The sequence below is a fragment of the Lucilia sericata genome, unplaced genomic scaffold (assembly GCF_015586225.1).
Source record: "Lucilia sericata isolate MDLA Ls3-8-SP2 unplaced genomic scaffold, ASM1558622v1 Contig000736F_arrow, whole genome shotgun sequence".
NCBI classification, from domain to species: Eukaryota; Metazoa; Arthropoda; class Insecta; order Diptera; family Calliphoridae; genus Lucilia; species Lucilia sericata.
In genome coordinates, this window is record NW_023994734.1 from 112,236 (window position 1) to 125,924 (window position 13,689).

General features: G+C 32.9%; 1 protein-coding gene across 3 annotated transcripts in view; it reads left to right on the forward strand.

Annotated features, from left to right (window-relative positions):
* LOC119607715 (ell-associated factor Eaf) overlaps window positions 1–12,777 on the forward strand; it is a 33,014-nt gene extending 20,237 nt beyond the window's left edge. For all 3 annotated transcript variants that reach the window (XM_037961791.1, XM_037961790.1, XM_037961792.1), the window contains one exon: window positions 12,435–12,777. In XM_037961791.1, coding sequence (XP_037817719.1) covers window positions 12,435–12,773 — 339 coding nt within the window. In that variant the 3' untranslated portion in view covers window positions 12,774–12,777. The remainder of the gene's footprint in view (window positions 1–12,434) is intronic.
* Window positions 12,778–13,689: the final 912 nt, after the last annotated feature.

Below are 13,689 nucleotides of genomic sequence, written 5' to 3' on the forward strand. Positions count from 1 at the left end.
GACTAGACTAGACTATAGACTAGACTATAGACTATAGACTAGACTATAGACTAGATGATAGACTAGACTTTAAACTAGACGATAGATTAGACGATAGACTAGACTATAGACTAGACTAGACTATAGACTAGACTAGCGCTATAGACTAGCACTATAGACTAGACTATAGACTAGACTATAGACTAGACTATAGACTAGACTATAGACTAGACTATAGACTAGACTATAGACTAGACTATAGACTAGACTATAGACTAGACTATAGACTAGAATATAGACTAGACTATAGACTAGACTATAGACTAGACTATAGACTAGACTATAGACTAGACTATTGACTAGACTATAGACTAGACTATAGACTAGACTATAGACTAGACTAGACTAGACTATAGACTAGACTATAGACTAGACTATAGACTAGACTATAGACTAGACTATAGACTAGACTATAGACTAGACTATAGACTAGACTATAGACTAGACTATAGACTAGACTATAGACTAGACTATAGACTAGACTATAGACTAGACCATAGACTAGACTATAGACTAGACTATAGGCTAGACTATAGACTAGACTATAGACTAGACTATAGACTAGACTATAGACAAGACTATAGACTAGACTATAGACTAGACTATAGACTAGACTATAGACTAGACTATAGACTAGACTATAGACTAGACTATAGACTAGACTATAGACTAGACTATAGACTAGACTATAGACTAGACTATAGACTAGACTATAGACTAGACTATAGACTAGACTATAGACTAGACTATAGACTAGACTATAGACTAGACTATAGACTAGACTATAGACTAGACTATAGACTAGACTATAGACTAGACTATAGACTAGACTATAGACTAGACTATAGACTAGACTATAGACTAGACTATAGACTAGACTATAGACTAGACTATAGACTAGACTATAGACTAGACTATAGACTAGACTATAGACTAGACTATTAGACTAGACTATAGACTAGACTATAGACTAGACTATAGACTAGACTATAGACTAGACTATAGACTAGACTATAGACTAGACTACAGACTAGGCTATAGACTAGACTAAAGACTAGACTATAGACTAGACTATAGACTAGACTATAGACTAGACTATAGACTAGACTATAGACTAGACTATAGACTAGACTATAGACTAGACTATAGACTAGACTATAGACTAGACTATAGACTAGACTATAGACTAGACTATAGACTAGACTATAGACTAGACTATAGACTAGACTATAGACTAGACTATAGACTAGACTATAGACTAGACTATAGACTAGACTATAGACTAGACTATAGACTAGACTATAGACTAGACTATAGACAAGACTATTATAGACTAGACTATAGACTAGACTATAGACTAGACTATAGACTAGACTATAGACTAGACTATAGACTAGACTACAGACTAGGCTATAGACTAGACTAAAGACTAGACTATAGACTAGACTATAGACTAGACTATAGACTAGACTATAGACTAGACTATAGACTAGACTATAGACTAGACTATATAGACTAGACTATAGACTAGATTATAGAATAGACTCGACTATAGACAGCACTATAGACTAGACTATAAACTAGACTATAGACTAGACTATAGACAAGACTAGCGCTATAGACAAGACTAGCGCTATAGACAAGACTAGCGCTATAGACTAGACTACAGACTAGACTAGCGCTATAGACTAGACTATAGACTAGACTATAGACTAGACTATAGACTAGACTATAGACTAGACTATAGACTAGACTATAGACTAGACTATAGACTAGACTATAGACTAGACTATAGACTAGACTATAGACTAGACTATAGACTAGACTATAGACTAGACTATAGACTAGACTACAGACTAGACTATAGACTAGACTATAGACTTGACGATAGACTAGACTATAGACTAGACTATAGACTAGACGATAGACTAGACTATAGACTAGACTATAGACTAGACTATAGACTAGACTATAGACTAGAATATAGACTAGACTATAGACTAGACTATAGACTAGACTATAGACTAGACTATAAACTAGACTATAGACTAGACTATTGACTAGACTATAGACTAGACTATAAGACTAGACTATAAGACTAGACTATAGACTAGACTATAGACTAGACTATAGACTAGACTATAGACTAGACTATAGACTAGACTATAGACTAGACTATAGACTAGACTATAGACTAGACTATAGACTAGACTATAGACTAGACTATAGACTAGACTATAGACTAGACTATAGACTAGACTATAGACTAGACTATAGACTATATACTAGACTATATACTAGACTATAGACTAGACTAGATTATGGACTAGACTATAGACTAGACTATAGACTAGACTATAGACTAGACTATAGACTAGACTAGACTATAGACTAGACTATAGACTAGGCTATAGACTAGACTATAGACTAGACTATAGACTAGATGATAGACTAGACTTTAAACTAGACGATAGATTAGACGATAGACTAGACTATAGACTAGACTACAGACTAGACTATAGACTAGACTATAGACTAGACTATAGACTAGACTATAGACTAGACTATAGACTAGACTATAGACTAGACTATAGACTATACTATAGACGAGACTATAGACTAGACTATAGACTAGACTATAAACTCGACTATAGACTAGACTATAGACTAGACTAGACTATAGACTAGACTAGACTATAGACTAGACTATAGACGAGACTATAGACTAGACTATAGACTAGACTATAGACTAGACTATAGACTAGACTATAGACTAGACTATAGACTAACTATAGACTAGACTATAGACTAGACTATAGACTAGACTATAGACTAGACTATAGACTAGACTAGTAGACTAGACTATAGACTAGACTATAGACTAGACTATAGACTAGACTATAGACTAGACTATAGACTAGACTATAGACTAGACTATAGACTAGACTATAGACTAGACTATAGACTGGACTATAGACTAGACTATAGACCAGACTATAGACTAGACTATAGACTAGACTATAGACTAGACTATAGACTAGACTATAGACTACACTATAGACTACACTATAGACTACACTATAGACTACACTATAGACTACACTATAGACTAGACTATGGACTACACTATAGACTAGACTATAGACTAGACTATAGACTAGACTATAGACTAGACTATAGACTAGACTATAGACTAGACTATAGACTAGACTATAGACTAGACTATAGGACTAGACTATAGACTAGACTATATAGACTAGACTATAGACTAGATTATAGAATAGACTCGACTATAGACAGCACTATAGACTAGACTATAAACTAGACTATAGACTAGACTATAGACTAGACTATTGACAAGACTAGCGCTATAGACTAGACTAGCGCTATAGACTAGCACTATAGACTAGACTATAGACTAGACTATAGACTAGACTATAGACTAGACTATAGACTAGACGATAGACTAGACTATAGACTAGACTATAGACTAGACGATAGACTAGACTATAGACTAGACTATAGACTAGACTATAGACTAGAATATAGACTAGACTATAGACTAGACTATAGACTAGACTATAGACTAGACTATAGACTAGACTATAGACTAGACTATAGACTAGACTATAGACTAGACTATTGACTAGACTATAGACTAGACTATAAGACTAGACTATAAGACTAGACTATAAGACTAGACTATAAGACTAGACTATAGACTAGACTATAGACTAGACTATAGACTAGACTATAGACTAGACTATAGACTATATACTAGACTATATACTAGACTATAGACTAGACTATATACTAGACTATAGACTAGACTATAGACTAGACTATAGACTAGACTATAGACTAGACTAGACTAGACTACTAGACTAGACTATAGACTAGACTATAGACTAGACTATAGGCTAGACTATAGAGTAAACTATAGACTCGACTATAGACTAGACTGTAGACTAGACTATAGACTAGACTATTGACTAGACTATAGACTAGACTATTGACTAGACTATAGACTAGCCTATAGACTGGTCTATAGACTAGACTATAGACTAGACTATAGACTAGACTATAGACTAGACTATAGACTAGACTATAGACTAGACTATAGACTAGACTATAGACTCGACTATAGACTAGACTATAGACTAGACTATAGACTAGACTATAGACTAGACTATAGACTAGACTATAGACTAGACTATAGACTAGACTATAGACTAGACTATAGACTCGACTATAGACTCGACTATAGACTCGACTATAGACTCGACTATAGACTCGACTATAGACTAGACTATAGACTCGACTATAGAGTAGACTATAGACTCGACTATAGACTAGACTATAGACTAGACTATAGACTAGACTATAGACTCGGCTATAGACTAGACTATAGACTAGACTATAGACTCGGCTATAGACTAGACTATAGACTCGACTATAGACTATAGACTAGACTATAGACTAGACTATAGACTAGACTATAGACTAGACTATAGACTAGACTATAGACTAGACTATAGACTAGACTATAGACTAGACTATAGACTAGACTATAGACTAGACTATAGACTAGACTATAGACTAGACTAGACTATAGACTAGACTATAGACTAGACTATAGACTAGACTATAGACTAGACTATAGACTAGACTATAGGCTAGACTATAGACTAGACTATAGACTAGACTATAGACTAGACTATAGGCTAGACTATAGAGTAGACTATAAACTAGACTATAGACTAGAATATAGACTAGACTATAGACTAGATTATAGACTAGACGATAGACTAGACTTTAAACTAGACGATAGATTAGACGATAGACTAGACTATAGACTAGACGATAGACTAGATTATAGGGTAGACTATAGACTAGACAATAGACTAGACTATAGGCTAGACTAGACTATAGACTAGACTACAGAGTAGACTATAGACTAGACTATAGACTAGACTATAAGCTAGACTAGACTATAGGCTAGACAATAGACTAGACTAGACTATAGACTAGACTATAGACTAGACAATAGACTAGACTATAGACTAGACTATAGACTAGACTATAGACTAGACAATAGACTAGACTATAGACTAGACTATAGACTAGACTATAGACTAGACTATAGACTAAACTAGACTATAGACTAGACTATAGACTAGACTATATACTAGACTATAGACTAGACTATATACTAGACTATAGACTAGACTATAGACTAGACTATAGACTAGACTATAGACTAGACTATATACTAGACTATAGACTAGACTATAGACTAGACTATAGACTAGACTATAGACTAGACTATAGATTAGACTATAGACTAGACTAGACTATAGACTAGACTATAGACTAGACTAGACCATAGACTAGACTATAGACTAGACTATAGACTAGACTATAGACTAGACTAGACTATAGACTAGACTAGACTATAGACTAGACTAGACTATAGACTAGACTAGACTATAGACTAGACTATAGACTAGACTATAGACTAGACTATAGACTAGACTATAGACTAGACTATAGACTAGACTATAGACTACACTATAGACTAGACTATAGACTACACTATAGACTAGACTATAGACTAGACTATAGACTAGACTATAGATTAGACTATAGACTAGACTATAGACTAGACTATAGACTAGACTATAGACTAGACTATAGACTAGACTATAGACTAAACTATAGACTAGACTATAGACTAGACTATAGACTAGACTAGACTATAGACTAGACTATAGACTAGACTATAGACTAGACTATAGATTAGACTATAGACTAGACTATAGACTAGACTATAGACTAGACTATAGACTAAACTATAGACTAGACTATAGACTAGACTATAGACTAGACTATAGACTAGACTATAGACTAGACTATAGACTAAACTATAGACTAGACTATAGACTAGACTATAGACTAGACTATAGACTAGACTATAGACTAGACTTTAAACTAGACGATAGATTAGACGATAGACTAGACTATAGACTAGACGATAGACTAGATTATAGGGTATACAATAGACTAGACTATAGGCTAGACTAGACTATAGACTAGACTATAGACTAGACTATAGACTAGACTATAGACTAGACTATAGACTAGACTATAGACTAGACTATAGACTAGACTATAGACTAGACTATAGACTAGACTATAGACTAGACTATAGACTAGACTATAGATTAGACTATAGGCTAGACTATAGACTAGACTATAGACTAGACTATAGACTAGACTATAGACTAGACTATAGACTAGACTATAGACTAGACTATAGACTAGACTATAGACTAGACTATAGACTAGACTATAGACTAGACTATAGACTAGACTATAGACTAGACTATAGACTAGACTATAGACTAGACTATAGACTAGACTATAGACTAGACTATAGACCTAGACTATAGACTAGACTATAGACTAGACTATAGACTAGACTATAGACTAGACTATAGACTAGACTATAGACTAGACTATAGACTAGACTATAGACTAGACTATAGACTAGACTATAGAATAGACTATAGACTAGACTATAGACTAGGCTATAGACTAGACTATAGACTAGACTATAGACTAGACTATAGAATAGACTATAGACTAGACTATAGACTAGACTATAGACTAGACTATAGACTAGACTATAGACTAGACTATAGACTATACTATAGACTAGACTATAGACTAGACTAGACTATAGACTAGACTATAGACTAGACTATAGACTAGACTATAGACTAGACTAGACTATAGACTAGACTATAGACTAGAACTATAGACTAGACTATAGAGACTAGACTATAGACTAGACTATAGACTAGACTATAGACTAGACTATAGACTAGACTATAGTCTAGACTATAGACTAGACTATAGACTAGACTATAGACTAGACCTATAGACTAGACTATAGACTAGACTATAGACTAGACTATAGACTAGACTATAGACTAGACTATAGACTAGACTATAGACTAGACTATAGACTAGACTATAGACTAGACTTAGACTACGATAGACCAGACTATAGAATAGACGATAGACTAGACTTTAGACTAGACGATAGACTAGACGATAGACTAGACTTTAGACTAGACGATAGACAAGACTATAGAATAGTCGACAGACTAGACTATAGACTAGACGATAGACTATAGTCTAGTCTATAGTCTAGGCTACAGTCTAGTCTATTGTCTAGTCTAGAGTCTAGTCTAGCCTATAATCTAGTCTATCGTCTAGCCTATAATCTAGTCTATCGTCTAGCCTATAATCTAGTCTATCGTCTAGCCTATAATCTAGTCTATCGTCTAGTCTATAGTCTAGTCTATCGTCTAGCCTATAGTCTAGTCTATCGTCTAGTCTATAGTCTAGTCTATCGTCTAATCTATCGTCTAGCTTAAAGTCTAGTCTATCGTCTAGTCTAAAGTCTAGTCTATAGTCTAGTCTATAGTCTAGTCTATAGTCTAGTCTATAGTCTAGTCTATAGTCTAGTCTATAGTCTAGTCTATAGTCTAGTCTATAGTCTAGTCTATAGTCTAGTCTATAGTCTAGTCTATAGTCTAGTCTATAGTCTAGCCTATAGTCTAGTCTATCGTCTAGTCTATAGTCTAGTCTATTGTCTAATCTATCGTCTAGTTTAAAGTCTAGTCTATCGTCTAGTCTAAAGTCTAGTCTATAGTCTAGTCTATAGTCTAGTCTATAGTCTAGTCTATAGTCTAGTTTATAGTCTAGTCGATAGTCTAGTCTATAGTATAGACTAGACTAGACTATAGACTAGACTATAGACTAGACTATAGACTAGACTATAGACTAGACTATAGACTAGACTAGACTATAGACTAGACTATAGACTATAGACTAGGCTAAAGTCTAGTCTATCGTCTAGTCTATCGTCTAGTCTATCGTCTAGTCTAAAGTCTAGTCTATCGTCTATTCTATAGTCTGGTCTATCGTCTAGTCTAAAGTGTAGTCTATCGTCTAGTCTATAGTCTAGTCTATAGTCTAGTCTATAGTCTAGTCTATAGTCTAGTCTATAGTCTAGTCTATAGTCTAGTCTATAGTCTAGTCTATAGTCTAGTCTATAGTCTAGTCTATAGTCTAGTCTATAGTCTAGTCTATAGTCTAGTCTATAGTCTAGTCTATAGTCTAGTCTATAGTCTAGTCTATAGTCTAGTCTATAGTCTAGTCTATAGTCTAGTCTATAGTCTAGTCTATAGTCTAGTCTATAGTCTAGTCTATAGTCTAGTCTATAGTCTAGTCTATAGTCTAGTCTATAGTCTAGTCTATAGTCTAGTCTAGTCTAGTCTAGTCTAGTCTATAGTCTAGTCTATAGTCTAGTCTATAGTATAGTCTATAGTCTAGTCTATAGTCTAGTCTATAGTCTAGTCTATAGTCTATTCTATAGTCTAGTCTATAGTCTAGTCTATAGTCTAGTCTATAGTCTAGTCTATAGTCTAGTCTATAGTCTAGTCTATAGTCTAGTCTATAGTCTAGTCTATAGTCTAGTCTATAGTCTATTCTATAGTCTAGTCTATATTCTATTCTATAGTCTAGTCTATAGTCTAGTCTATAGTCTAGTCTATAGTCTAGTCTATAGTCTAGTCTATAGTCTAGTCTATAGTCTAGTCTATAGTCTAGTCTATAGTCTAGTCTATAGTCTAGTCTATAGTCTAGTCTATAGTCTAGTCTATAGTCTAGTCTATAGTCAAGTCTATAGTCTAGTCTATAGTCTAGTCTATAGTCTAATCTATAGTCTAGTCTATAGTCTAGTCTATAGTCTAGTCTATAGTCTAGTCTATAGTCTAGTCTATAGTCTAGTCTATAGTCTAGTCTATAGTCTAGTCTATAGTCTAGTCTATAGTCTAGTCTATAGTCTAGTCTATAGTCTAGTCTATAGTCTAGTCTATAGTCTAGTCTATAGTCTAGTCTATAGTCTAGTCTATAGTCTAGTCTATAGTCTAGTCTATAGTCTAGTCTATAGTCTAGTCTATAGTCTAGTCTATAGTCTAGTCTATAGTCTAGTCTATAGTCTAGTCTATAGTCTAGTCTATAGTCTAGTCTATAGTCTAGTCTATAGTCTAGTCTATAGTCTAGTCTATAGTCTAGTCTATAGTCTAGTCTATAGTCTAGTCTATAGTCTAGTCTATAGTCTAGTCTATAGTCTAGTCTATAGTCTAGTCTATAGTCTAGTCTATAGTCTAGTCTATAGTCTAGTCTATAGTCTAGTCTATAGTCTAGTCTATAGTCTAGTCTATAGTCTAGTCCTATAGTCTAGTCTATAGTCTAGTCTATAGTCTAGTCTATAGTCTAGTCTATAGTCTAGTCTATAGTCTAGTCTATAGTCTAGTCTATAGTCTAGGTCTATAGTCTAGGTCTGTCATAGTCTAGTCTATAGTCTAGTCTATAGTCTAGTCTATAGTCTCGTCTATAGTCTAGTCTATAGTCTAGTCTATAGTAGTCTAGTCTATAGTCTAGTCTATAGTCTATCATAGTCTAGTATAGTCTAGGTCTATAGTCCTAGTCTATAGTCTAGTCATAGTCCTAGTCTATAGTCTAGTATATAGTCTAGTCTATAGTCTAGTCATATAGTCATAGTCTATAGTCCTAGTCTATAGTCTAGTCTATAGTATAGTCTATAGTCTAGTCTATAGTCTAGTCTATAGTAGTCTATGTCTAGTCTATCGTCCTAGTCTATAGTCTAGTCTATAGTCTAGTCTATAGTCTAGTCTATAGTCTAGTCTATAGTCTAGTCTATAGTCTAGTCTATAGTCAAGTCTATTCTAGCCTAGTAGTCTAGTCTATAGTCTAGTCTATAGTCTAGTCTATAGTCTAGTCTATAGTCTAGTCTATAGTCTAGTCTATAGTCTAGTCTATTCTCTAGTCTATAGTCTAGTCTATAGTCAGTCTATCGTCTAGTCTATCGTCTAGTCTATCGTCTAGTCTATAGTCTAGTCTATTCTCTAGTCTATAGTCTAGTCTATAGTCAAGTCTATCGTCTAGTCTATCGTCTAGTCTATAGTCTAGTCTATAGTCTAGTCTAAAGTCTAGTCTATAGTCTAGTCTATAGTCTAGTCTATCGTCTAGTCTGTCGTCTATTCTATAGTCTAGTCTATCGTCTAGTCTAACGTCTAGTCTAGTCTATCGTCTAGTCTATCGTCTAGTCTATCGTCTAGTCTATCGTCTAGTCTGTCGTCTAGTCTATCGTCTAGTCTATAGTCTAGTCTATAGTCTAGTCTATAGTCTAGTCTATAGTCTAGTCTATAGTCTAGTCTATAGTCTAGTCTATAGTCTAGTCTATAGTCTATAGTCTAGTCTATAGTCTAGTCTATAGTCTAGTCTATAGTCTAGTCTATAGTCTAGTCTATAGTCTAGTCTATAGTCTAGTCTATAGTCTAGTCTATAGTCTAGTCTATAGTCTAGTCTATAGTCTAGTCTATAGTCTAGTCTGTAGTCTAGTCTATAGTCTAGTCTATAGTCTAGTCTATAGTCTAGTCTATAGTCTAGTCTATAGTCTAGTCTATAGTCTAGTCTATAGTCTAGTCTATAGTCTAGTCTATAGTCTAGTCTATAGTCTAGTCTATAGTCTAGTCTATAGTCTAGTCTATAGTCTAGTCTATAGTCTAGTCTATAGTCTAGTCTATAGTCTAGTCTATAGTCTAGTCTATAGTCTAGTCTATAGTCTAGTCTATAGTCTAGTCTATAGTCTAGTCTATAGTCTAGTCTATAGTCTAGTCTATAGTCTAGTTTATAGTCTAGTCTATAGTCTAGTCTAGTCTAGGCTATAGTCTAGTCTATAGTCTTGTCTATAGGCTAGTCTAACGTCTAGTCTAACGTCTAGTCTATAGTCTAGTCTATCGTCTAGTCTATCATCTAGTCTATCGTCTAGTCTATAGTCTAGTCTAACGTCTAGTCTATAGTCTAGTCTTTAGTCTAGTCTTTAGTCTAGTCTAGTCTTTAGTCTAGTCTATAGTCTAGTCTATAGTCTATCTATAATCTAGTCTATAGTCTAGTCTATAGTCTAGTCTATAGTCTAGTCTATAGTCTAGTCTATTCTAGTCTATAGTCTAGTCGATAGTCTAGTCAATAGTCTAGTCAATAGTCTAGTCTATAGTCTAGTCTATAGTCTTGTCTATAGGCTAGTCTAACGTCTAGTCTATAGTCTAGTCTATAGTCTAGTCTATCGTCTTGTCTATCATCTAGTCTATCGTCTAGTCTAAGGTCTAGTCTATAGTCTGGTCTTTAGTCTAGTCTTAGTCTAGTCTATAGTATAGTCTATAGTCTAGTCTATAGTCTAGTCTATAGTCTAGTCTATAGTCTAGTCTATAGTCTAGTCTATAGTCTAGTCTATAGTCTAGTCTATAGTCTAGTCTATAGTCTAGTCTATAGTCTAGTCTATAGTCTAGTCTATAGTCTAGTCTATAGTCTAGTCTATAGTCTAGTCTATAGTCTAGTCTATAGTCTAGTCTATAGTCTAGTCTATAGTCTAGTCTATAGTCTAGTCTATAGTCTAGTCTATAGTCTATAATCTAGTCTATAGTCTAGTCTATAGTCTAGTCTATAGTCTAGTCTATAGTCTAGTCTATAGTCTAGTCTATAGTCTAGTCTATAGTCTAGTCTATAGTCTAGTCTATAGTCTAGTCTATAGTCTAGTCTATAGTCTAGTCTATAGTCTAGTCTATAGTCTAGTCTATAGTCTAGTCTATAGTCTAGTCTATAGTCTAGTCTATAGTCTAGTCTATAGTCTAGTCTATAGTCTAGTCTATAATCTAGTCTATAGTCTAGTCTATAGTCTAGTCTATAGTCTAGTCTATAGTCTAGTCTAAAGTCTAGTCTATAGTCTAGTCTATAGTCTAGTCTATAGTCTAGTCTATAGTCTAGTCTATAGTCTAGTCTATAGTCTAGTCTATAGTCTAGTCTAGTCTATAATCTGGTCTATAGTCTAGTCTATAGTCTAGTCTAGTCTATAATCTAGTCTATAGTCTAGTCTATGGTCTAATCTGTAGGCTAGTCTATAGTCTAGTCTATAGTCTAGTCTAGAGTTTAGTACCTAGGCTAGTCTATAGTCTAGTCTAAAGTCAATACAATACTACTAGAACAAACAATACAATAATACTACAAACTATAACATAGATTAGATTATAGGCTACACTATAGAATGTTAAAATGGATTACATATTTTATATCTTTCAATATGAAATTTTCTACTCTGGACTGTTTTCAATAGAAAATTGTTTTCTTCGATAAATTTTTCGTAAAAAAATATTTTCTTCAGGCAGTTTTCTATAGAAAATGGTCATCGTTTGTTTTACTTTCAAAATTCTAATTAATTTATACGTTTGCTCTACTTACAGAACATTGCTGCCGACTTAAGTTCATCGACTTCCAGTTCAGAATCCGAATCGAGTGGTAGTGAAAGTGGCTCAGATTCCGATGACAGCACAGAAGATGATAGACCGACAAGAGCTGCAATTAATCAAATGAATCAACTGCCTAATTTGGGTATGGCACCAATGACGACATCTTCACCACAGATGCAATACCAACAAAATAATCATCTCAATAATAATCTACAGCATACAGGAGGAGGTGGTGGTGGTGGAAATTTTGCAACTAATGGTGGTTTTCCTAATGATTTATTACAAAATGATTTACAATTATCATCAAATTCGTCCGATGATGATTCCGATTAGTTTAAATATAAAAAATAAAGAAAGGATTATTAATAAAACACAACAACCACAAAAATAAAAACACCACTTACTCTAATAAACAATAGAAAATAAAATAAATTAAAAATAATAGTATATTTTTGTAAAAAGGAAATCTAAATAAAATATTTAAATAAAAATAGTAATAAAAAAAACTAAACCCCACACAAAAGTTGATAAAACAAATTTCAAAAGAAACACACACACACACACTTTGTAAAGTATAAAAACAAGAAAAAGATAATTAAGTAAATAAACAAACAAAAACCTTTAAATATTAGTTTTTATGATTATTATCTAAATATATATATTATTATACATATTAAAACTTTCTGTTTTTAAACAATTTTTAAAGATTTTATTACCGAAAAAACAACAACTACAAAAATTAAAAACAAAATCAATTGCTATTTATGAAACATTTGTTTTTTTCCTGCTCTTTTTCTTTAAATTTTAATAATAATAGAATATATATTTTTTAATTCAAATATTTAAAGAATGCTTTGAAAGAATGATTTCTTTAAATATTTTGTAAACATTTTACATAAATAATGCTCCTTCTCCTCCCCTAAGAAACTTTCTTTTGTTTAAAATAAATGGTGTAATTTTTTTATATAATTATAATTATTAAATATTTGTTTTTTTATAATTTTAAAATGCTAATAACGAAATAGTGTGTATTCAGTAATATTAGTAAAATGTTTTCGCTTTTCTTTTTTTTATGAATATATTTTTTTAATTATTATTTAGTTTAAACTAATTATTATAAATAAATTATAGTTGAAATTCTTATAAAATACAAATAATTTTTCTAAATGTGCTGGATTCCTTTTAAATTTTTAGTTTACTACCCTTTTTAGCCACTTTCCGCTGTTATATATTTTTAACTTATTATTTT